Here is a 23458-nt window from a genome sequence, read left to right on the forward strand (position 1 = left end):
CGAGGAATAGAAAATTTGTGGAACATTCAAACCTTAAATCTCCCTGCATATATATAACTTAATATAAATTGTATGGCATAAAGGCTACAAAGCATGACATAGTCTTTGCAAGAAATGCATTCGAGTTCTGCAATTGATACTAGTCAACGTGGTCAATTTGAAGCAATTTGGTGCGATACCACAACCACATAAACAAATGGAAGCTAAAAGTCGGTTACCTAATGCAGAGGTAAATGAAATTCTAGTTTTCGTGCTTTAAAGGTGCAAATCACTGACATTTTATAGTTTCTCTCACAATTAGGAAATCTGTTCAAGAAACAGCAAGAATCAGGCACTGTGTTTTTACAACAGAAAAGATGTGAGTTCACATACTGTAGAATGCACTGTTTGTGGACAGAAGTGCTGACTGTGCTGAATAGTGACCGAGTTCGATCCTGTCGAGAACACACACAACCCAAGCGCGACTGACCTATCTGAAATCCAATCGGACGTAACCGGCCAGAAATATGCATTGATGTTCCGGGCGACGGATGGAGCGACAAACAAGAGCAAGAAAGTAAAGATTTCAACTGTGGTTGAAGCAGAGCATTTGGATGTGTTTTGGAGGAAATATTCAGATGTGGTCAAGGCAGGCATTACGGGACTGAAAAAGAAAGATAAGAAGAAGGCAAAGGGAAAGAAGAAGAAAGCAGGGAAAGCGAAATAGAGTCGAAGAGTGAGCTGTTTGGACTTGCCTGGTACATGTACATTATGACGAGAGGTTAATGCATATTGACTACACAATATGAATAAAGCGATTTATGAGCAATTGAGCTAATCATAATGCTTTGTATAGTGCCGTAATACTATCGTAGTCGTGATTACTATATGTCATTGTGTTAATGTAAATGCTGATGTTGCGAAGTTGTCTAATCGCTTTTCCCCAGACGACGCAATAACAATCGCCTTTGCTTGTACGAAAACAGATAGAGTTTTTTTAGAAACTTGGATTATCATTTACGTAACAATAATTACTTTAAGTAAAATATATAGAGAGACTAAAAGTCACACTGAGTAAGGATAAAGGGTATAGTTGAACAGAATGCGCATTTCTATATCAAATGGATTTCTAGTACAAAACGATATGTCCAAAAACACTTATATTTACATATACATATACATATATATATATAAACACATAGCACATCATACAAACCTCCCACGCTCATTCTGGTGGTGCTATTCAAAAGAAGTACTTGCAATTGGTGTCATCCAGAACAAAATTACCCCTGAAATCTTTGTTTGCGGAGTCTTACCCAGATACAAATAAACTTACTCGGGTCAGACAAGTTCCGAGAAAGAAAAATATATTTTTTGAGTGAACACACTTCTCCAGGCACAAACAAACAATGCAGGCCTATACTAGAAGTATACGCTCAAATGGCAAACTACTGCCTTTGTTAAATAAACACTGTCATGTGCACTCTGTTCGTGGTCTCGCGTCTTTGTCGTCTGATCCTGTTGACTTCTCGGTTCCTGATGAATTCAAGACTAGAACAACTCCATACACTGACTTACTTGCACGATTAGACAAAGTTAGAAATATCCTTGGAACGCCATTGACATTAGCAGAGAAGATTATGTACTCTCATGTCGTCGACCCAGAGGAATCTTTCGCTGGCAAGAACGGCCACATCAGAGGTGAAACATATCTTAAGCTCAACCCTGACCGTGTCGCGATGCAGGATGCCAGTGCGCAGATGGCTCTGTTACAGTTCATGACTTGTGGAATGAACAACACGGCTGTTCCAGCTTCTATACACTGTGACCACTTGATTGTCGGTCACGATGGTGCAGAACAGGATTTGAAGGCGTCTATCGCGACCAACAAGGAAGTGTTTGATTTCTTACAAAGTTGTGCGTCAAAATATGGTATTCAGTTCTGGGGTCCGGGATCAGGAATTATACATCAAATTGTATTGGAGAACTTCGCCGCTCCGGGATTAATGATGCTCGGCACTGACAGCCACACTCCCAACGCTGGCGGTCTTGGTGTCATTGCCATCGGTGTCGGTGGTGCTGACGCTGTTGACGCTCTGACAGGAACGCCGTGGGAATTAAAGGCTCCCAAGGTGCTCGGTGTCAAACTCACTGGTCAATTGAGTGGATGGTCTGCGCCTAAGGACGTCATCACTCACCTTGCTGGTGTCCTCACCGTCAGAGTAAGTCAGAATTGGGGTTCATGGTTTACGCGTACTAACAAACTAGGGCGGTACAGGTTTTATTATTGAGTACTTTGGAGAAGGTGTACAAACTTTATCTTGCACTGGCATGGCTACAATCTGCAATATGGGCGCTGAAGTTGGAGCCACAACGTCAACGTTCCCATACACAGACTCAATGCGACGCTACCTCGAGGCCACCCGCCGGACTCCTATTGCCGACACTGCGACCGCGGTCAACAACATGCACGGCTACCTGCGCGCGGACGACGGCGCCGTGTACGACCAGATCATCGAAATTGATCTGTCGAGTCTCGAGCCTCACATTAACGGCCCGTTCACGCCTGATCTTTCGACACCGCTGAGTCTCTTTGGTGAGTCCGTGCAGAAGAACAGCTGGCCGGAGAAGTTGTCGGCAGGACTGATTGGTAGCTGCACCAACAGTTCGTACCAGGACATGTCTCGTGTTGCTTCTATTGTTCAGCAGGCTGAAGCGAAGGGTCTCAAGCCCAAGGTTCCGTTTTTCATCACTCCCGGTAGTGAGCAGATTCGAGCTACGATTGAGAACGACGGATTTACAGATATCTTCGTTGGAGCCGGTGCAAAGGTCCTTGCGAACGCTTGTGGTCCATGTATTGGACAGTGGGATCGTGATGACGCGACTGTGCAGGTCCGTATCTTAGAGTATTGGAAGGTTGATACTGACATGAACCAGGGCGAAGCCAATGCCATCCTAACCAGTTTCAACCGTAATTTCAGAGCCAGAAATGATGGCAACCCCAATACGATGAATTTTTTGACTAGTCCCGAGATTGTCACTGCAATGATTTATTCTGGCGACATGGCGTTCAACCCGCTCAAGGACAAGCTTGTCGACGCAAGCGGTAGCGAGTTTATGCTTTCACCGCCCAAGGGTGACGAACTTCCGCCAACTGGATTCCAGCAGGGATTGCTCGACTACTTACCTGAGATTGACCCAAAACCTATTCCATCGACCGAGGTTGCGGTATCGCCTGATTCTGATCGGTTGGCGCTTCTTGACCCATTCGAGCCATTCGAGGGACATGAATTGAAGCTCAACGTGCTGATGAAAGTCAAGGGCAAGTGCACGACAGATCATATATCTGCTGCAGGTGCATGGTTGAAATACAAGGGTCATTTGGAGAACATTTCGAACAATACGCTGATTGGCGCCATGAACGAAGAGACCGGCGAGGTCAACAAGGCTTACGATTTTGACGGGACCGCATACGGCATTCCGGAGTTGATGATTAAGTGGAAGGCTGAGGGCCGGCCGTGGCTAGTTGTCGCAGAGCACAATTACGGCGAAGGTAGTGCGCGTGAGCACGCCGCGCTCAGCCCGCGGTTCCTCGGCGGCCGGATGATTCTGTGCAAAAGTTTTGCCCGGATTCACGAGACTAATTTGAAAAAGCAAGGCATTCTCCCGCTGACGTTTGCAGAAGAGAGCGACTACGATCTGATCAAGTCTGGTGACGTGATCGAGACCGTGGACTTGTTGGACATGTTGAAAAACCAAGGCGCAGGGTCGGGGACTGTGACGTTGAAGATCACGAGCAAGGACGGAAGCGAGAAGATCATCAAGGCCAAGCACACTATGAGCCAGGACCAAGTGGATTTTTTCATTGCCGGAAGCGCAATCAATCACATAGGAAACCTACGGCGGCAACAAGATGCCATAAACGCTTAAAAACACACGAAAACAAAATAAAATAGTTCACCCTATTATATTATACATTATTTACAGATTACGTACTTTCCTATCGTACACACATATGAGAACACTGAAACTTTTACCCCGCTAGTATTTAGATACTATTACAAAAAATGAATTACCAATAACCTCTCTACAACCTCTTATTTTACACGAGACAAGTACGCGTTCCAGCCCGCATCTCTGTACCGCTTCGCTTCAGTAATCGGGTCGCGTCCTTTGCCAAAAATGCCTCTACCAACAATGATGATATCCGACCCACCCGAGACCGCGTCGTCGACCGTGCGGTACTGCTGTCCAAGCCCGTCGCCCTTGTCGTCGAGCCCGACACCGGGTGTCATGATGATGAAGTCCTCGTCGTCGTTGCCGAGTCTGTTCTGAGCAATGAAACCAAACGTAAACTCCTTGTTGCGGCGTGCGAGCTCGACGGTCTGGACCGTATAGTCCCCAGTCGCGAGTGAGCCCTCGGACGACATCTCAGCTAGAAGAAGAAGACCGCGCTCATCGGCAATGTCCTTCGTTCCAGCGTATAACCCGTCAATAATACCAGGCCCTGGGAGTGCGTGCGCATTGGTGATATGTGCCCACTTGACAATCTGGTAGATGCCAGACGTGTACTGCGACTTCACAGTCGACCCAATATCAGCGAACTTGCGGTCTTCGAAGATCAGAAAGTTGAACTTCTGTGACAAAGCAACAAGCGGCTCAACCACAGACTCGTAAGTGAAGTCCGAGTAAATGTCGACGTGGGTCTTGAAGCAACAGACATATGGCCCAAGGGTCTCTGCCAAACCGAGCAGCTGCTCCTTTGTCTGCACATCAAGCGACACGCACAGATTCGTCTTCTTCTCTGCCATGGTTTTAAGCAGCCGCTTGGCTAGCGGTGACGGGTGTGTCACAATTCGCTGCTCGTAAGATTTTGCTGTCGTCGAGGCCATTTTGTCGACTTTGCTCTAGAACAATGGAGGAGTTGACAATTTCTAGGCACAACAATTTTTTCCTCTACTCCTTTGAGCCGCACCATCTCGAATTTAGTGCGAGTGGGGCATTTGAGTGTTATGGGAAGTGCAAAAATGCTCGCAATTGGCAGATATGGTGAAATTCTGAGGACCGGAATGGAATGCGTGAGGTGGCGAAAACTTGGAAGTTTGGAATCAGTTAGAAATTACGCAAATCATGCGCATACGCACTCCCATTCTCACACGCACTCGCACTCTCACGACCATGACAATTCAGTAGAGAAATTTGATTTAGAAATTTACATTTCACGGTCAAGGTCGCCGGTGTTCAATCTTGCGTACGAAGATTACTTATTCAGCAAATTCCCAAATTACACTTCTGTGCAGAACAGAGAAGTTCAAATCAAAAAGAAGTACATTGTGCTCTACACGAACTCTCCCTCGGTCATCATCGGCCGGAACCAGAATCCGTGGCGTGAGTTAAACGTTGCGACTTTGCGGGAAAAAAACGTCGACCTGGTACGCCGGAAGTCTGGTGGTGGAACCGTGTACCATGATGAAGGCAACATCAACTACTCGGTCATGATGCCTGCCAGTTCGTTTGACCGGGACGAGCATGCGGTCGAAGTGTGTCGGGCTTTGAACCCGGTGTTGCAGACAGCGGAGCTGGAGACAATGTTGAGCATCAACGAGAGACACGATATTGTGGACCAGAAAGGTAATAAGGTCAGTGGGTCGGCGTACAAACTGCAGCGAGGAAAATCATATCACCACGGCACCATGCTGCTCAGCAGCGACCTGTCAAGCTTATCCGAGACGCTACATAGTTCATATCAAGACGGATTAGAAGAAATTGACGGTCCTGGGGTCGAGAGCGTGAAGTCACCGGTCGTGAATGTCAACATCACGTCTCAGCAATTTATGGACGCAGTCATACACAGGTTCATTGATGTTTATGCTGCCGACGGCGCAGTCACGCTGCACGTCATCAATGACGACGATTTACCAGAAGACGGCGCGGAAGACATTACCGCCCGCAGCAACGAACTGGCGAGCGACCACTGGACCTTCGCTGCTACGCCGAAATTCATGCATACGTTCTGGACGCCTGACAGACAGTCACACGTCAAATTTACAGTCAAGGCCGGCAAGATTGAAGCTGTCGAATCCGATGTCGATGAAATCAACTCAGTCAAAACAAGTTTGATCGGAAGTATTTACGATGCTCGCGAGTTTGCACACCTAGTTCCGGCGGAATACTGGAAGGCCCGGTTCTTGGAAGCAGTATAGGTTATGTTATGTGTAAATTAATACATAAAAGACTTTGCATGTAATTACAGCCCCTTTCTAAATTGTAAATACGGCGTCAACGTGTCCATGATGCCGTTCAAGTTGATTGAATCAGACACATGCAAGATGCTCCGCAAAATGTTGTGGATGATGTTGTACACCGGCAGACTGCTCACCTGCAGCACAATCTTGTGTATCGGCCGCGACTCGTCGGACAGAAATTGCGGGTTGACTAACGCCTGTAGAATCTGCAGCGTAATGTCCAAGTCGTGAAGCGTCCATAGATCGTGGGCAAGCCAATGCAGCGCGCCGACAGCGGAAAATAACAGAAACGGGTGTAGGAAATCTGATCGTCAGTGATTTCGCTTTATGAAAGAGCATGCTTACATTCAATTCCACCCTTCAAGGTCTCGATATCCATTGAGTTACGGTTACATGCCGCAACAGACTGTTGCAGAATGGTCGGCACCAACAGCGCATAGTCCATAGGCGAGCACGACCGCATCATGTCATCGGATATACCGTTAGTGTCAAACAGCGAAATGATCCACCCGCCAAGAATGTCCAGACTTTCTTGACCGAGCGCCTCGATTGGGTGCGCAGTGCCAGACGCCGTCAAATACTTAAAACAGAACGAGTTTTCTCCAAACGTGCCCATTTTCTTCAAGTCGAGATCAAAATGAAAATAAAACGAACACACAAACAGTAGTGTCATGCCGAACTCCGCATAATTTTCTTGAAAGTCTGATGCATGTTAAAATACACTTCACGAGAAAAATTGAAATACTCACTAGACTCGTCCTCGTAACTCCATGTGTCGAGACATACAATTAAAGGCCGTAATAATTCGTAAGGATCCTTGTATACCAGTATAATATTCATGACTGTCGTATTCATCGCAATTTCTTGCGTGAGGATTTTCAGTTTGTAAGTCTCCTTCTGACCAGGCCAAACCGATAATAATTCAGCGATCACATCAACAGCCACGCTCTGTCCTAAACAGCCAAGGTTTTCTATATCTGCAACAAACTGCTTAACCGCACTTTCCGTGTCGTACGACGACGTCAGCGTTGTCATCAAATCCGACGCATTCACGGCAATGGGCTCGGCCACGTCACCCGAATCCGCAATGATCCCGCCCAAAACGCGGTCCGCGGCCGCATAGTCAATCAATCCGACCTGTACTAGCGACTTCAAAAATTCGAGCCTGACATCGTATGGTACGGACGGAACGGCAAATATGAGATCAATTTCATTTGCCGGTCGTGAATTTATTATCGCCAGCGCGTCATCGTCTATACTCAATAGCGGCCGGCGCAATGCGTATTCGAATGTAGAACTAGGTACACTTATAAGATATTGCTGAAAAATCAGCGGGAGCTAAAATTAGTATGCACTCAATATTTAGTTTTGGCACGTTGACGTACTCTGTTCATTATGAAAGTCTTCCAGAGAAAAACTCGTGCTTGATCTTGAGCTAGAGCGCACTTCGTCAGGCACTCAAACGAAGCAGACACCAAATTTGCAATAGCAGCTTCCGAAGTTTGCTCCTATTCCATCAATTCGTATCGGTCAACAGGGTCTTATAAACTTACATTGAACACGTCTTGTATCTTCTCTGAAAACTCACTGTACCCAAACTTGAGATGCCGAGTCACCATAGATTCCATCCAGGTCATTTTTCCAGACGACGCTTTCTGTGGCTCGTTTTTAATTTCAACTGGAAGCACTGTCTGACTATTCGTGTCAGACATGAACTTCTGCGTCGCGGTCGCAAGGTTGTCGCCTAACGTTTCGTTTGCAATGCGCAAGTGCGCGATAAACTGCACTAACGAGTTCTGGAACGTCTGCTGCTCATCCGACGCCAACGCGAACCGAAACAACTTGTCCACGCTCGGATTCTCTGCAACCGCTAGAATGAACCCAGCCACGACGTCCCAGAACGTCTCGTTAACGGCCGCCGACATGTCGTCTGCGTCCAAGAAGATATTTGCGGACGATGTGATGATTTCGTCCAAGTACTGGCATATTGCCATCATGAGCTCGTTGACTGACTTCGACGATTGTGGCTGCCATGACAATGAGATTGCCGGCGTGAGGGCCAGAAGAATGTCGATTTTGAATGTGATTTCGGTGGAATGCAACGCGCTGAGCAGTCTGGCGAGTGACAGCACCGGTGGATCAGATAAAACCGCGCAAACAATATAGCTCATATGTAGTGGATCTGATGTGACTGTGAATGGCGCCTTCAAGATATCGTCTAATGGAACGTTAATCAGCTAACGATGTGAAATTACAGAATCACATACGATACAGCAATTGCTCTGTGTAATTCAGTTCAGATATCAGTTCTTGTGACAGCACAGCAAACTGGATATTATTAGCTTATTCTCGTCATCTATTTTAATCTGTTCTCTCACTTGCTTAGCAGGAATTCTTCGCCTTAAACAAGTCTGCATTAACTGAGTGACAGACATCTCACTCTCGTTTGTCCCATTCGCAGATTCAATGCCGGTCATTTCCGTAAGCTCGTCCATTGTTTTCCACCTAAAATTTATCATACAAATCACCTTTTATTCCACATTCCGCCAGATGTTGGTGTGTGGAGATCAAAATAAGTTTCAGAACTCGAGGGAGGTTAGAAAAGTTGAGCCTCACGACGACTCCTGAATTTTTAGTAAAGCAATCTCTGATGGGCCTGACAACGACATGGCTGATCCGAGTAGATTAGATAATGCGAAACAGGCTGTGATAATGAAACGATCATTGTATGACGGCATTACCAGTGATGCTGCCACCGTAGTTGCTAAAGCACCAGTCACTTACGACGTCAAGACAGAGGTCAAGGATGAACAAGACGAGAAGCAACAAATGCTTTCTGCAGGCGAGTGCTTACACACTAGACGTTTATATGCTAACACTTTCAACAGCTCTACAGTTTCAACCAGTCAGACATCTGCAACCTCAGGCTAAAAAAGCAGTGACTGTGATAAGCAAGCCACCGGCCATAGTTGCGCGTCCGGTGACAAAGGTGACGTTGGACAATTTCACGACAGAAGAAGTTCATGAAACAGAGTACGCGAAAGCGAAGCGGCAAAACCGTGGGAAACGGCGTAAGAAGAAGGAAGAAGCCGTTCAGGCTGTGGACTGGGAAGACGTGTATGATCCCATGAGACCAAATAGTTATGAACAGTACAAGCAGAGCGAAGAAAAGTACATGGAAGATGACGATTGGCGGACGTTTTTGGTTGATCTGCAGCGGAGGCAGAAGAAGGGTTATGTATCACCAGAGCCGAGTGATGAGAATGACGAGGTTAGTGAGTCTGAACCAAAACACGAGGAAGACAATAGACAAGATGAGGAAGAGAAACAAGAGGAAGCAGACTACGATGACAAACCACAGCGTGGCCTGGGTGTACCAGCACAATTCTATCGCGATGAAACAACTACAACCACGGTGGCTAAAGCACCAATGCTGTACACTCAGCCAGAGATGCAGTTTGAAAACGCATCCGACATACTATCGCCGCGAACACGAGACGACAGTCCACCACGCACGGCTGCTCGGCAGAAAACAAAGCGGGAAACGTTTGCACAGCGACTACTGTCGAAGTACGGCTGGACGCCAGGCACAGGTCTCGGAGCGACGTCGGACGGAATCACCAAGGCTTTGCATTTTAGTGCGGATAAATCAATGAAAGGACATGGCAAGATTGTGGATAAGAACGAAAGGCGAGACGATGATGGCAAGTATGGAAAAATGTCGAAAGTCGTTGTCCTGCTAGGTCTTTTGGAACCGGGACAGGTTGACGAAGGTCTGGCGGGCGAAATTGGAGAAGAATGTGGTTCAAAAGTGAGTTTCCTTTGCGTCGGAATGCAATGAGCTAACGGTTTGAGTATGGGCAGGTTGAGCGGGTCTATATACATGAAACAGACGACAAGGTGAATATATACGTCAAGTTTACAAGCGAGTTGTCGGCATTACGAGTAAGTAGTTTGAGCACTAGATTTAAGTGATCTGACAAAATAGGCGGTCAACGGTCTCGACGGTCGGCTTTTTGGTGGTAAGCCCATAACAACACAGTACTTTGACGAGCTAGACTTTGAGAACGGTCGGTATAAACAGTGACACAACAACAAATGCTTATTTAAATTCGACCGACGTTTACAAATTTTTCAACCAAATTTCCCTTAAAAATTGAAATCTCTTTAAAAATCTATAAACAAATAGCCATACTCGTCCTGCGTAGTGATACCATAATCCAGCTCCTCTTCAGGATAATGTTCAAACAGACTTGCGTCTCCGGCGTGTCTGATTGGCGGCTCGTACGGCGTGTCGATTCTTTTGGACAGCACCCGCTCCCAATCGACTTCGGCAAACCAGGGATGGTTCTTGACGTCTGACGGACCGTTCGCGAGGTTACCTAGACGCCGTGTGAGGTCACGAGTAATGAGATTTGAAAGCAAATCACGGGCTTCGGGAAGGATGTAGTTCGGATACCGGACATCGCACTGCAGAACTTTTTCGTAAGTTCGCATTGGGGTTTGATCGTAAAACGGGGTGTATCCAGTCAGCATTTCAAAAATGAGAATGCCCAATGACCACCTGTTACAATTAGACAAAAGACCCACTGCAAGTTAAAACAAATAACATACCAATCTACAGATTTATTGTAGGCTTTCCGGGCAATGACTTCGGGTGCTATATAATCTGGTGTACCGCACATTGTATAAGTAACGTCCGGGACTTCTTTCGCAAACCCAAAATCTGTGATTCGAATGTGACCTTTTCTGTCCAGCAAAATGTTTTCGGGCTTCAAATCTCTGTATATGATATCATGTGAGTGCAAATATTCCAGCGCGAGTGTGACCTGGGCCGCGTAGAACTTTGCGACCGGGTTGGGGAATCGCTGAGACCGTCGTAAAAGCGAAAACAGCTCTCCGCCCTCGACATAGTCCATAACCATGAACAGATTATGAGAGTCCTGGAACGTGCCCCAGATGCGGATCAGGAACGGGTGATCGACGAGTTTGAGCATCCGGCGCTCATCGTTCGTGTGCTCGACCTGTTTCATTCTGACGACCTGGGCCTTTTTAAGAACCTTCATTGCGTAATACAAACGATTGTATTTTGATCGCACGAGATGGACACGGCCAAACGAGCCTGTCCCAAGCGTGCGCTTGATTTCAAAGTCTGTGATTGAATATTTTCCGCGCGTGACGCTCGATCGCTGTGGTAGAAGTGACTGATTCGACACAGGCGACGGCGAGTGAGGCAATTGCTGCTGTTGTAAGACTGACGAGACTATTGGCATCGATTGAGCAGGTTGGAGGTGGGTATAAGCCTGTTGATTTGCTGCCTGCGATTGCTGTTGCTGTTGGGCCGAGTAGTACTCGGGCATAGTGGCAGCACTGCCAGCAACTGCATCAGTAGAAGAAGTAGTAGCGCCAGCAGTAGCGGTAGCATCAGCAGACGCAGGGGCAGAAGTGTCCATCACAGGTGATAACTCAGCCATTCAGTATGAAAGGGGGTTTGAACAGACTTTTGATTACTGACACGCAATGATTTGATTATCTAAACAAAACAAGCGGCAAGATCCGCGCGGTTCGACCAACAAAACAACACGCACAAACAAACACAGACTGCAAAACAACAGTAAAGACGGAAATTTCGGTTTAGGTCTGGCCGATCACGGGCGGCACATCTCGACGTTGTGTGACCCTCGAATTGCATGCCGTCGTGTACTGCGTTGTTATGCATCAACTGAGTAGGTACCGGTGCTCTTATTGTTAAGTCTGGAAATAGCACATCATTATTAAATTTCACTATTCGTAGACACATCGGCACACTGCGAGTGCTGACGTTTACGCACATGCTCATAGCGACACTTCGGCCTTGTGCGGCGACATCATCGCCTGAGCCGCATAGCTACCCCTGAATCCTCTTTGTTATAAAAATCTGTTCACCTCCATGTCAGAATAGTCGTCGTATCGCACGTCAATGGCTTCTGTCTTTGTATCCTCCCGTGTGTTGATTAACGGCGCATTTGTACCTGCGTCTGTTTACGTGAACGACGGTGTCATCACAGATATTAAGGCTGAAATCGTGGCCCCGTCTGACGACTTGATCTATCATGACTTTACTGACAAGACGCTTCTTCCCGGCTTAGTCGACAGTCATGTTCATTTGAACGAGCCCGGTCGGACGGAATGGGAAGGGTTTGCGACTGGAACACAAGCCGCAGCTTCAGGTGGTGTCACGACTGTGATTGATATGCCGTTAAACGCCATCCCTCCGACGACGACCGTCGCAAACCTCAACACCAAGCTCGCGGCCGCACAGGAGCAAACTTTCGTTGATGTTGGGTTTTGGGGTGGTGTTGTGCCTGACAACACAAACGATCTTGTTCCACTGGTCGATGCTGGAGTGCGTGGGTTCAAGTGTTTTATGATTGAGAGCGGAGTCGACGAGTTTCCTGCGGTCGAGTCAGAACATATTGCGACAGCGATGGACATTCTGAAAGACAAGCCGGCAGTGTACATGTTTCATGCAGAAATGTTGCCGCCAGAAGGAGAGGCCAAAGTCGACGTCTCTGCCCTGCCTACCGCGTACTCGTCGTTCTTGGACTCAAGACCAGACACGTACGAGACCACGGCTATAAACACGATTGTCTCGCTCGCACAGCAATGCGACGGCAAAGATACGCTCAAACTCCACATCGTCCATGTTTCATCTGCAGAAACACTGCCAATCATCGCGCGGGCCCAAAATGAGCTTGGCATTAATCTGACGGCCGAAACCTGTTTCCACTACCTTACCTTCACGTCAGAGACAATTCCGCACAAAGGCACACACTACAAATGTTGTCCGCCGATTCGGACACACCAGAACCAAGACGCGCTCTGGGCAGCACTCGAAGCCGGCGTATTGCAGACCGTCGTGTCGGACCACTCACCTTGCACACCGGCACTTAAAGATCTTGACACTGGCGACTTTTTTAAATCCTGGGGCGGCGTGTCGGGACTCGGGCTCGGGCTGTCGGTTTTGTGGACCGAGGCTTCGAAGCGCGGGATCGGGCTCGAGAAGGTGTCTGAGTGGACGACGAAGAACACCGCGAGACAGGTCGGGCTGCTTGGTCGCAAAGGCGAGATTGCGCTTGGCCGGGACGCGGATTTCGTGGTGTTTGATGCCGAGAAGGAGTTTGTTATTTCAGAACAAGATTTGCATTTCAAAAACAAAATTTCGCCTTACCGAGGTTTGTCGCTCAAAGGCGTGGTCGAGGAAACATTTTTAAGAGGAAACAGTATATACAGCGCCGAGTCTGGCGTCGCCAAACAGCCTGTAGGCCAGCTCATCGTCGAGAAACGAACAGAGTAGATCATGATGGTATAGAATTTAAAATACAATACAATATCCCAACCAAAGCAACACCAAATGCTAATATACAAATTATTGAAAACGCGTATTTAAAATTACCATTTCCGTCTCGTGAACTGCCGTTGCAAAAACTCAAGCATCCGCGGCACGTTCACGACAACGTACTCCAAATCCAAAACCTCGACTTCGTTTCTCATCATCTCTAGTAAATCGTCAAGCTTCAAGTTCAACTCCAACAAACCCCGACTCCTGCCCTTGTAATGCAACGACACGATAAACGTGCCGGGAGAAGGCGAAGACACGTAAAAATACAAGTTAGGCAACCGGTTCTCGGGAACGTTGCAAACCACAACAACGCCTTCCTTTTGTAGCGACTGCTGTGAATACCGATACGGACCAATGAACTGGGTCCGCTGAGGTACCCGCCTGTCTTCGACCGCTACTAACCCGACCCGCTCGTTCACGTTTGACCGTTTCGGCGCAGACTGACTCCGCACATTGGAGAGATAGGACTTGTAAGCGTCGAGCTGGCCCCGCAGGTACTCGTTGTGATCTTTGATTGACTGGTACACTGATTCGAGCGATTTTTGCTCCTCAACAATTTTATCTTTGATTGACCAAAGCTGGGCCAGCTCTTCGTCAATTTCTTCCGTCAGTGGGTTGCATTTACAAGCCGCCGGTCGCTGGGCTTCGATTTCTTTCAGCAACGCGATCGCACGAACCCCTTTCTTGACCACGTTTGGATCTGATGAAGCAGATGCGTGCTCTGCAATTTTATAAGGATCGATGGGCCTTGTGAAACCGGACATGTCTAATGATCGGAATAGTTGGATCAAAAGCGCTTTAGTCTCCATGTACATAAAATCTGTCTTCGTGATGTCCAACAATGAATTGGGATGTTCAATCTGGGTCTCAAATCTGCTATACATCGGCAGTTCAATCAAGTAGTTTTCTGACCGTGGTAGGACCTCGTGTGGTGGGCCAAGTTCTTTCAGAATGATTGCAAGCGGTCCGTTCGGGACAAATATCAAGACGTCTTTGTACTTTTCTACCAGGCCATGCATTGTGTAGAGTTCATTGATTGTGATTGGAAGTGAGACGCGTTTTTTCGACAAGGCCACGTAATGATCTAGTTCGAGATACTCATAAAAGTCAGGCACGTCACACAGCTCGCTCAAAAAAGTGTTTATCCTGGTTTTGTTATGGTCAACAAATTCTGCCAACGAGACCATGTATGGTTCTTTGGCGTAGAGGGGTTTGTTTGCCAGACTTTGCAGCATCTTTGCGAGTAGAGTCAACGTCCGGCGCGGACAGTCTGCGGGTAGGCTGTCAACCAGCATGTATGAATGCGGAGTGACGATTGCCGGGTTGACATACCGCAAGAAAAAGAATGCACCAATCAAGGTACCGACGGTGGCTTCGTCGATGCCAGGGTATTTGCGTCTAGTCAAACTTCTGATTTGCTTGCACAACCATCTGATTCCGTACGGAACAGCATCAATTGAGCTGACAATGGCGTCAAATAAATTGTTTGCAAGCTCGAGTAATTTGGATACTCGGGGCCGTATGATTTGTAGTACCAACTCGTTCTCGGCCGCGGCTTCGGCAGAGACCGACCTTGCGAGTGATAAGTTTGCTTGGACGCCATTTGCTTCACTCAATGCTTTTGCATAAACTTGCTCGTACACTTTTGAAGGGTCAATTTCAAGATCTAGATCAGTGTGCTGGACGAGACAGTTGATTTGATCTGACAGTACAAGCTTTAAATATGCCTGGCCAGGACCTCGTCTGGTGTAGGTAGTTAAAAGACGAGAAACAGGAGTGTTTGCACGCAATAAAGACGAGAACTCTTTTGCTGCCTCAAATTGAGATGAAAGTACAGATTGGAACATGGTTAAGAGTAGATGTTCTTCGCGTTGTTCGTATTGATTTCCATAGATTGTGAAGAGCACAGTTTGTAGGAACGCGTCAATTTCAGACATCGAAAGGATTCTGCATAATGCTGCAAGATATCGAGGTTCAGTTTGTAGCAGGAAAAACAAATGTCCGTAAGTCTGACTTGATTAGTATTGGGCAATAGAGTGAATGACAAGCATACGTCTAGTTTCCTATGGTTGGGGAAGATTCCATCTTTGACTTCTAGTTGTTCTAATCTGTTTGTGACTTCGGCTTGCTGTTTTTTATTAACGATGTTCTAAACAAGAGCAAAAGTCAAACAAACCTCCTCAGAAGCTATTTTGTTTTGAATAAGTAGGCCGATTCTTGAATCCAGATACCGAACATCACGTTCTAATAAGAAGTTTCGTTTTGATTGGACCGAGATCTTTGCTTTTAGATCGGTCAATTGTTTTTGTGCTCTAGCTAGAGCATCGTCAACCTCACATTCAGAGTCAGACCCAGAAGTCATTGACAAATAAATTGCCGTGACTGAGACTCTTTTAGGTTGCATTCCTGGACGATCAGCAACCGAATCCGACGAATTTTGAGTTGCGACCTTTAGAGTCGTCATGATGAGTGTTTAAGAGAGAGAAAAAGAGGGAGAGAAATGCGGAAGTGGCAGGGAATAATGACGGAAGGCTTGGAAAAAGGGGCAGAAAAGTTTAAAGATTTAAGGTTTACGATTAATGTGAACAGAATTAATTTATTCGTTTTTTAGAAAGGTTTGAAAGGTGAACCGGAAGAAAGCTCCGGGATATAAATGATTTTTTTAATTTGAAGTGAATTTTTATATGAAAGCGGCGAATACTTTTCAATTGTGATGATTGAACGTTAAAAGCGAGTGCGAGTTTGCCGGGAGGAGATTAAGCGAAGATCTTTGGTGCGACGCCGCCGCCGCCGTCGTCGTCGCCGCCCGCCGTACGGATTATAGTTAATCCGTAACCTACACACGGTCCAATTTGATTAGCAATTTTAACGTTCTAGAGGGAAGTTTGTTTGTTCCATTCTTCTTTGCTTGAATTTGATTGTTTTAAAGTTAAACTTTGGCCCTGTGTAGATCTCTTAAATTGTACTGCATAACTATCTAATATTATACAGTTGTTCTAATTACCCGGACTGTTCCGATATATAATCGTATAATGAATGTAATATAACATAAACATAATATGTATATAATATAATATACAATGTATAATATATAATATATAATATAATAAGTATATAATATAAAAATATAATACAAAACAAACAATTCAGTGTAACAAAAGTCGACATTGCTCAGCCTTTGCCGGGTTATTGATCGTTTCTCGTTTCTCACCAAAATTGATCGTCGTCACTTCCGACACACTTCTTTTTAATTGTTTCTCACTCAAAACAGAAAAAAAAAAACAAAAAAAAAGAGTAGCAAATTCAATTGAATCAGATACAGTGTTTCGATACTTTCGCTTATTTTTTTATCTAAGCTTATCGCTTTGTCTTAACCAGTCTCCTTCGCCAATTCGAAACTTCCGTCTCCACCTTCAGCGCAATCTCCACAGCTCCACCACTCTCCCAATCAATCTTTCACTCAGTGTATGACATCGTCTACGTGACATTCGCCAATTGTCTTATACCCCTGCGGTAGTTCTCACCACTCTGCTTCAATCGTCACGTCAAAGTAACACTTTCACTCGGTTCCCGGTCATTAAGTCATAAGTTTTTTGTTACTAAGAAAACTATGGACGGACCCATTCTCGACCAACACTCGAAAAATGCCAAGGATTTACTCGATAACAGGGATCGCATGATCCGGGAAAGTATGTTTTCAAATTAGGTGATCTTCTTTCTTACGTTTTTCTAACTCTGTAGTGGCCGCTTCCCTCGTCTCAAACCAGACCGGTCAAGACGAAGATTCGGCACTCCTTCAAGACAACTCTCATGCAGCACAAATAGTCAAGCTTAACGAGTGGAACGTGAGTACCTGAACATAACGTCATCTTCCTCATTACTCATCCCATAGGCTTGGTGTAAAGACATCAGAAAGTTTGCAGACGGAAGCACGATCACCGAAGACAAAATCTGTTTATTTTTAACTGAATGCATTCTCCCGCGCTTTCAACAAGATCAACAAGTTCAAACGGATTCAAACTCTGGACCTCAAGAAGACCATCGCGACCAGTCGTCCGAACAATCGGCTGTGGAAATCTACATAACTTTAAAGTCTTACGTCGCAATCCTGCTCAATCATTACATCCATCAGCGCCGGTCCGGCGTCAATTCAAACCCTCAACCACACGGCGTCCTACTAAAGGCATATCTCGAAAAATATAGAAACTGCGCCCGCAAATTGAGCATGCATCACCTAAGCCGGCCAAGTTTGACTCACAGACCCTCGAATGCACAAGCAGGCCATCCGCGACATTTTGGCCCGCACCGTGTGGTCGACCTCGAGTACAACGAGCGCCACTCTATGCCAGACCTCAGTCCGGACATGTCTGATTCAGAGTTCGACTCGGTTTCAGAAGACGGCATCACGGCCGGGCTCGATTTGCTCGGCAACACAATCGCAGCCGGAATCCCGGCAGGCAACGGCATGACCACTGCCCAGCACTCGTCGCGTGCAATGGGTACCAGCGCGGCTGTAGCGGCATCGACTAGTGCGCGAATCAGTGCTGTGGTCCAGACAAACATGCAAGTCATGCGCGATAGTTTGCAGTACATCATCAGCATGCAGTCAGACAAGTTATCGCAGCAAATATCGCGGGAGAATGCAGAGCTACGTGCTACACTTGATAAGCAAAGCAGAAACCTGAACATCCTATCCAATACGATGGAAAAAGTAATCATGTGGGCTCGTGTCCAGGCTCCGGAACTAGCACAAGAAATTATACCTACATATAGAACGGCAATAAACGTGAATGTACCACTAGACAGCCCTAACACAGGGTCAATTATACAAACACATCATAATTTGCAAGAGCAGGAACATCATTTACAGCAGCACCTTGTGCATCCCCCACAGCAGCAACAATCACAGTCACAACCTCAGCCTCAGCAACCTCAGCCTCAGCAACAACAGCAGCAACAACAGCAGCAACAACAGCAACAACAGCAACAGCAACAAGTCCGCCAACAACCACAAATGGTTCAGCGCCAAAGCGAACCCACTGCGTCAGGATACATGGCCGCGGCCGGGTTCATGACCGATAATACTGTTGTCAACGACCCGTCGTCCGTGTTTGGCACCCAAACAATGGGCAACCCGTCACACAACGACGTCAACCTGTTTAAAGCAGCTGCAGCTGCAGCTGCCGCCGCCGCCGCCGCTCACCATAACCAGCCCATGTCCGAAAGCATGCCACATCGGATGCAACACGACCTCGGCACTCCGACCCGCCAAAACAAAGCCCCGTCCGCATCCCACCAGCAGCGGCATTTACAAGCACAGCACGCCGCAGACCCGTACATGATGACCGCCACGCCATCGTCACTGGACGGTCTTAGCCTGATCGTGCCCCAGTATCGCATGAGCCGCGAGATCTCAACCGTGCCCGACCTGTGGCAGGAATGGGACCGCGGTATTAACGGCGGCCCGGTCGTGCGCGAACTCGAGGAGAAATACGGCACCCGGTGGCGCCAAAATAGCGCGGAACGCAAATTTTTTTGTCTCCGTAAAGTAGTCATTGACTACGTAATGAAAATATGCAGCCGTGAAGGAGTATCGATCGACGAGGCCGTGAACCGGGTCGAGGAGATGCGAAAAGCGAACCAGTTCACTTCGCTGCAACGATTGGCTGAACATATCAAGAAGGTACGCAAAATTGCATGATAAATTGTAAACGAAATTTATGTTTTATTTGTTTGGGTTAATTTTTTTTTGCTTGTGACTAAAATGTATTTTGCATTTAATTGCTTATTTAATGTGTATAGAACCTCTCATCGGGTAAGGGTAAAAACTTTTGTTACTTGTGACCCGTGTGACTTGTAAACGTTACTCATTACTACTACGCTTCGTCAAATTCACAGTCAAAAAAAAACAGTATTTTCACTAAAAAAAGTTAAACAAAAAAACAAGAATAACAGGATTTGGATTTATAGTCTTTTTAATCCAAAACTTTCAAAACAAAAAGATACAAAGTAAAAAACAAAACGTTTATGTCATATAGATACAAATAAAATGCAGCACTAAAAATGCTTTTTCTCACCATGTCTTCAGCTCGAAGCTTCAGTAGGCGCAGGTGCTGATGCTGGTGCTGGTGCAGGTGCTGGAGACGCAGTGCTTGCTCTGCTATTTCCGCGTCTCGGTTTCGGTGTCGTGAGCTCAATCAACTTGGCTTTGGCTGCCTCTACAGCGGCAGGTGGTCCCTCAACTGTGACATCTTTGGTCGTGTTCGGTTTCGGAACCGACAACGTTACGCCGAACTCGGCCTCAACCGCGCGTCTGGTCATTCCGCCTGGACCGACGATGAACCGGTGCTTCTCGAGTGGGATCTCAATTGTCGACTCGACTCTGCTCTCGAGCTCGCCCACGCGTCTTTCAATTTCAGCAATAATTTTAGCGACAAGGTCACGGTGGCCCTGGACCACAACCGCCGTGTCTGTGGATGACGCGTGAGGTATCCGCACAATCCTATGCAGCTGCGACGAATCGTCTGGGCCGCCGGCGGACACCACAATGTCGCGCAACGTCGCTCCAGACTTGCCAATCAGCGACCGGTGGTACTTTTTCGGCACGTCAATGGTCTCACTCGTCAAGGACTCAAACTCGTCTACAATTTCCTTAATCTTTAACTTGGCCTGCTTGATTGCCTCCTCGGTCCCGCTCAGCGCAATCGAAACCGTGTCGGCCTCACCAACATTGCGAGGAATGTCCACCTTGGCCCCCGTCGTGTCCATGATATCGTTGATGTACTCCCCGTTCTTGCCGATGATACGCGACAGCGCCTGACGCGGCACAGCAAGATCACTGCTATGCCCGTGGTCGGCATCATACTTGTACAAATCCATCAACTCCTCCTTCGCCTTGGCTGCGCCCTTGGACGGGCCTCGGAGCACAATATCGTCTTTGTTCTTTGGTAAAAACTCGGACGACTCGCCGTTGGTGTCCTCGGAATCTGAAGACCGCGGGAAATTGACACGGACGCCGTAACGCTCTTCCAAACGCTTGATTAACTTGCCCTTCTGTCCAATCAGAGAGCTGTGGTACTCATTAGGAATGCTGAGTCTCAACACGACCTCGTCCGCCTACATCTGTATTAGCACTCAAAAACAACGATTGCAATGTGGGACATACCAATCGTGCAGCAAGTGCCTTTATCCGCGTCTCGGCTTCCAATACATTGCTCTTAACGCCCTTAATCGTGACATTACCATCATCGGCCAAGCCGACCTTGACACCGAGCTCGTCTCTATACTTTGAAATGTTGGCCCCGCCCTTACCAATCAACTGGCTCGAGAACTTAGTCGGAAACTCAAAAGTGACCGAAAAGCTGCCCAAAACTTCCTGGTTACTAGCCTCGTCCACAATCTCAACAATTTTCTCAGCCACGCTCGCGACCTCGTCCGCCGGACCGCGGATCACGACACTGTCCTCGGTCAAAGGTTCGGCAACGTCGACGCTTTGCTCGCCGAACTGGATCGACACGGTCTGGCCCTCGCCACTCAAAGCGTTGATGGTCGACCGTTTCGGTCCGATGATGAACTTGTGCTGCTTAGCGGGCACGCTCAATACCTTTGTAACCAGAGTTGCCTGCTTGGCCTTTACGTCTTCGAAGAACAATTTGGCAGACTCAAGACAAGATTCAACCTCGGTCTCATCAGGGCCAAACTCGTCATCATCTTTGCCTTCGTACAAAAGGATTATATCTCGCAAACCCTCACCTTCACTGGGCACAACAGCCACAACACCAAACTGTTCCTTGACTTTCTCAATGTTCTTGTTCTTGAACCCGCCAATGTGGCGGAACAGCAACGGGTCGATGTCAGTGATGTGGGAAACGCGATTAGGCGGAATCGAGTTTACCAACTCGACAATCTGCTTACGGGCCTTCTTCACTGCCGGCTCGGACTTGCCTGCAATGTCGAACACGACCTCAGGTGTAGGCTCGACCACAAGTTCCTTTACATCAGGGATCATGATTTGCACGTCGTTCTCTTTCTCAATTGAGTGCAACCGCTTGCTCGCATTGAAGTACCGAGCCAGGTCACACGCGTGGTTGCGGTTACGACCGTGTGCCTTCCACACCTCGAGCTGGTCGACAATGACAGAGTTGGCTCTAGCCATGACCAAGCCGATGGCGTCCACAAGCTTTTCGCGAGGTCCGAGGACAGTGATTACCTCTGAGGGATTCTCAGGCGAAGGAACCTTGACAATGCAGCCCGTCTGATCAAAAATTTCGCTTAACGTGGATCCACTCTCGCCCATCACGTACTTGTGCTGTCTTTTGGGCACGGCTGTGCTAGCAGACACGTATGTGCGCTGCAAGTTCTCGATCGTCTGTTGGATCGCAGCCTTGGTCTCCTGTACTGCGTTGCGCTCGCCAGAAATCACAATATAAGGCACGGTTTCCGACTCAGCAAACGCAGTAGGCATCTTGATTTTGATATCTTTGCCTTCTTCCAAGCTAGTGGCCTGTGCCGCAACGTAAGGAACATGGTCAGGACTGATCTGCAATCTCGTGGTCAAGTTCTTTGTGCGCTCGGCGACAATGGCCATGATACTGGTCTTGGCAATCGCGACGCCGTCGATGTCACCTTCCACCGTGACCTCAGTGCTCGGTTCTTCACCATCGGCGAACTCGGGCTCAGGCGTGGCTTCCTCACTAGCGTCACGTTTCTGAACCTGTATCTTCGTCGACGACGCTTGCTGAATTTGCTTCAAAGTTCTGCCACCTGCTCCAATGATGAATGCCCTGACACTCGAAGGAACTAGGATAGTTTCGGTAATCTAGTAACATATTAGCATCAGTTTATTTTAAACCAATTGACAAACCTTTGCAGTAAGACCTCTGACAAGCTCTCGTCTAGCAATTACAATAGCATCAGGTTTTCCTTTGACTATGAAAGTGGTTGACAGAGATCGCGATGTCGAGCTCTCGATAGATGTAACGCCGGAGCGCTCTTTTGCTCGAGCAAAAATCTCGGTGAAGGTCGCTCTGTTACGGAATTGCGGACTGACAGTGAAACTGAAGTTTTCGGACACCTGGGACGATCTCGCGGCCGACGGCTTGCCATTGGTCTTTTTGGCCGACCCGGCTGCTATCACCGTGGCACCGCCCCACGCTGAAGCAGCAGCAACAGCAGCTGCCGGGGCAGAACCCAGAGTCGGGAACGCCTCCAACGATGAGATGTCAAGCTTCTCCTTGACAGGTTTCATTCTGGTCGGTTTTGGAGTGGGTGACACTGCCTCGCTGTGGGAGGCTGAAGTCGAGACAGACGAGGACGATGCCGCAACAGGTGGGGTCGATGCAGCCGTAGCAGCTGTGGTGATGGACGAAGTCAGGTCAGTCGATACATCATCGATTGTGGTGAATGAATCTGTGTGATCCGAGACTACTGTAGCAGCCTCGTGTTTCTGTCGTAGGAGATCTGCTGGAGAAAGTCCAGTTGAATGCGACGAATCAGCCATCAAGAAATGACTCAACTAACGAGAAGGTGTAAGGATAAGAGTGAATGAGATAAATCCAAATGATCTGAACTGATCTTAAGTGTTAGAATGAACGATTAAGACTGCTGACTGCTAAAGCAGATAAATCCTTTGATTGCGATAAGATGATAAAAATGAACAATTGACAAATAAGCAATTAATTGATGCAAATCATCTAATCTCACGATGTCTGATTGAAATAATTAGCAACAGTCGATTCAGAGTAGGTCACGTAGTAGTAGGTATGTGTAGCAATACTCCAAACTTGGACTCAATTGACTCACTCTTTGACTTACCGGACAAAAATAAACAGTCAGAACACTATAAAGACCGGAT

General features: G+C 47.3%; 11 protein-coding genes across 11 annotated transcripts; 6 read left to right on the plus strand and 5 right to left on the minus strand.

Moving 5' to 3' along the window:
* The first annotated feature begins 97 nt into the window (after window positions 1-97).
* V1512DRAFT_257373 (signal recognition particle, SRP14 subunit) lies at window positions 98-812 on the plus strand. The gene is made up of 3 exons (XM_066915205.1): window positions 98-229; window positions 286-358; window positions 420-812. The coding sequence occupies exons 1-3, from the start codon at window positions 197-199 to the stop codon at window positions 704-706; spliced, it is 393 nt and encodes a 130-aa protein (XP_066774665.1). The 5' UTR covers window positions 98-196; the 3' UTR covers window positions 707-812.
* Window positions 813-1361: 549 nt separating this feature from the next.
* Window positions 1362-4023, plus strand: V1512DRAFT_257375 (aconitase family-domain-containing protein). Its single transcript, XM_066915206.1, has 3 exons — window positions 1362-2201; window positions 2248-2871; window positions 2917-4023. Exons 1-3 carry the CDS (start codon window positions 1389-1391, stop codon window positions 3907-3909), a joined length of 2430 nt encoding a protein of 809 aa, XP_066774666.1. The 5' UTR covers window positions 1362-1388; the 3' UTR covers window positions 3910-4023.
* Window positions 4024-4076: 53 nt separating this feature from the next.
* On the minus strand, window positions 4077-4871 carry V1512DRAFT_200613 (Orotidine 5'-phosphate decarboxylase domain-containing protein; the record flags this gene model as incomplete). Its single annotated transcript, XM_066913198.1, has 1 exon — window positions 4077-4871. The coding sequence occupies one exon, from the start codon at window positions 4869-4871 to the stop codon at window positions 4077-4079; it is 795 nt and encodes a 264-aa protein (XP_066774667.1).
* An 86-nt stretch (window positions 4872-4957) lies between these two features.
* Window positions 4958-6226, plus strand: V1512DRAFT_257377 (uncharacterized protein). The gene has a single exon (XM_066915207.1). It carries the CDS (start codon window positions 4992-4994, stop codon window positions 6180-6182), a length of 1191 nt encoding a protein of 396 aa, XP_066774668.1. The 5' UTR covers window positions 4958-4991; the 3' UTR covers window positions 6183-6226.
* Window positions 6180-8781, minus strand: V1512DRAFT_257382 (mediator complex subunit Med5-domain-containing protein). The gene is made up of 6 exons (XM_066915208.1): window positions 8603-8781; window positions 7778-8552; window positions 7610-7732; window positions 6974-7562; window positions 6570-6926; window positions 6180-6528 (listed from the first exon to the last, which is right to left on the minus strand). The coding sequence occupies exons 2-6, from the start codon at window positions 8393-8395 to the stop codon at window positions 6227-6229; spliced, it is 1989 nt and encodes a 662-aa protein (XP_066774669.1). The 5' UTR covers window positions 8396-8552; window positions 8603-8781; the 3' UTR covers window positions 6180-6226.
* A 90-nt stretch (window positions 8782-8871) lies between these two features.
* On the plus strand, window positions 8872-10415 carry V1512DRAFT_273776 (uncharacterized protein). The gene is made up of 4 exons (XM_066917745.1): window positions 8872-9066; window positions 9113-10035; window positions 10080-10169; window positions 10213-10415. Exons 1-4 carry the CDS (start codon window positions 8892-8894, stop codon window positions 10309-10311), a joined length of 1287 nt encoding a protein of 428 aa, XP_066774670.1. The 5' UTR covers window positions 8872-8891; the 3' UTR covers window positions 10312-10415.
* On the minus strand, window positions 10392-11497 carry V1512DRAFT_201735 (kinase-like domain-containing protein; the record flags this gene model as incomplete). Its single annotated transcript, XM_066913226.1, has 2 exons — window positions 10392-10788; window positions 10839-11497. 2 exons carry the CDS (start codon window positions 11495-11497, stop codon window positions 10392-10394), a joined length of 1056 nt encoding a protein of 351 aa, XP_066774671.1.
* A 679-nt stretch (window positions 11498-12176) lies between these two features.
* On the plus strand, window positions 12177-13624 carry V1512DRAFT_257386 (uncharacterized protein). The gene has a single exon (XM_066915209.1). It carries the CDS (start codon window positions 12184-12186, stop codon window positions 13558-13560), a length of 1377 nt encoding a protein of 458 aa, XP_066774672.1. The 5' UTR covers window positions 12177-12183; the 3' UTR covers window positions 13561-13624.
* V1512DRAFT_257387 (Rho GTPase activation protein) lies at window positions 13558-16105 on the minus strand. Its single transcript, XM_066915210.1, has 3 exons — window positions 15782-16105; window positions 15659-15733; window positions 13558-15614 (listed from the first exon to the last, which is right to left on the minus strand). Exons 1-3 carry the CDS (start codon window positions 16067-16069, stop codon window positions 13656-13658), a joined length of 2322 nt encoding a protein of 773 aa, XP_066774673.1. The 5' UTR covers window positions 16070-16105; the 3' UTR covers window positions 13558-13655.
* A 724-nt stretch (window positions 16106-16829) lies between these two features.
* On the plus strand, window positions 16830-19534 carry V1512DRAFT_257390 (transcriptional activator of glycolytic enzymes-domain-containing protein). The gene is given in 4 exon segments (XM_066915211.1): window positions 16830-17294; window positions 17347-17450; window positions 17498-18576; window positions 18589-19534. 4 exon segments carry the CDS (start codon window positions 17216-17218, stop codon window positions 19304-19306), a joined length of 1980 nt encoding a protein of 659 aa, XP_066774674.1. The 5' UTR covers window positions 16830-17215; the 3' UTR covers window positions 19307-19534.
* Window positions 19535-19689: 155 nt separating this feature from the next.
* V1512DRAFT_201772 (uncharacterized protein) lies at window positions 19690-22852 on the minus strand (the record flags this gene model as incomplete). The annotated part of the gene is made up of 3 exons (XM_066913228.1): window positions 19690-20721; window positions 20771-22423; window positions 22469-22852. 3 exons carry the CDS (start codon window positions 22850-22852, stop codon window positions 19690-19692), a joined length of 3069 nt encoding a protein of 1022 aa, XP_066774675.1.
* Window positions 22853-23458: the final 606 nt, after the last annotated feature.

The sequence above is a fragment of the Lipomyces arxii genome (genome assembly GCF_038497795.1).
Source record: "Lipomyces arxii strain Phaff 12-163 unplaced genomic scaffold V1512scaffold_1, whole genome shotgun sequence".
In the NCBI taxonomy this organism is placed as follows: Eukaryota; Fungi; Ascomycota; class Lipomycetes; order Lipomycetales; family Lipomycetaceae; genus Lipomyces; species Lipomyces arxii.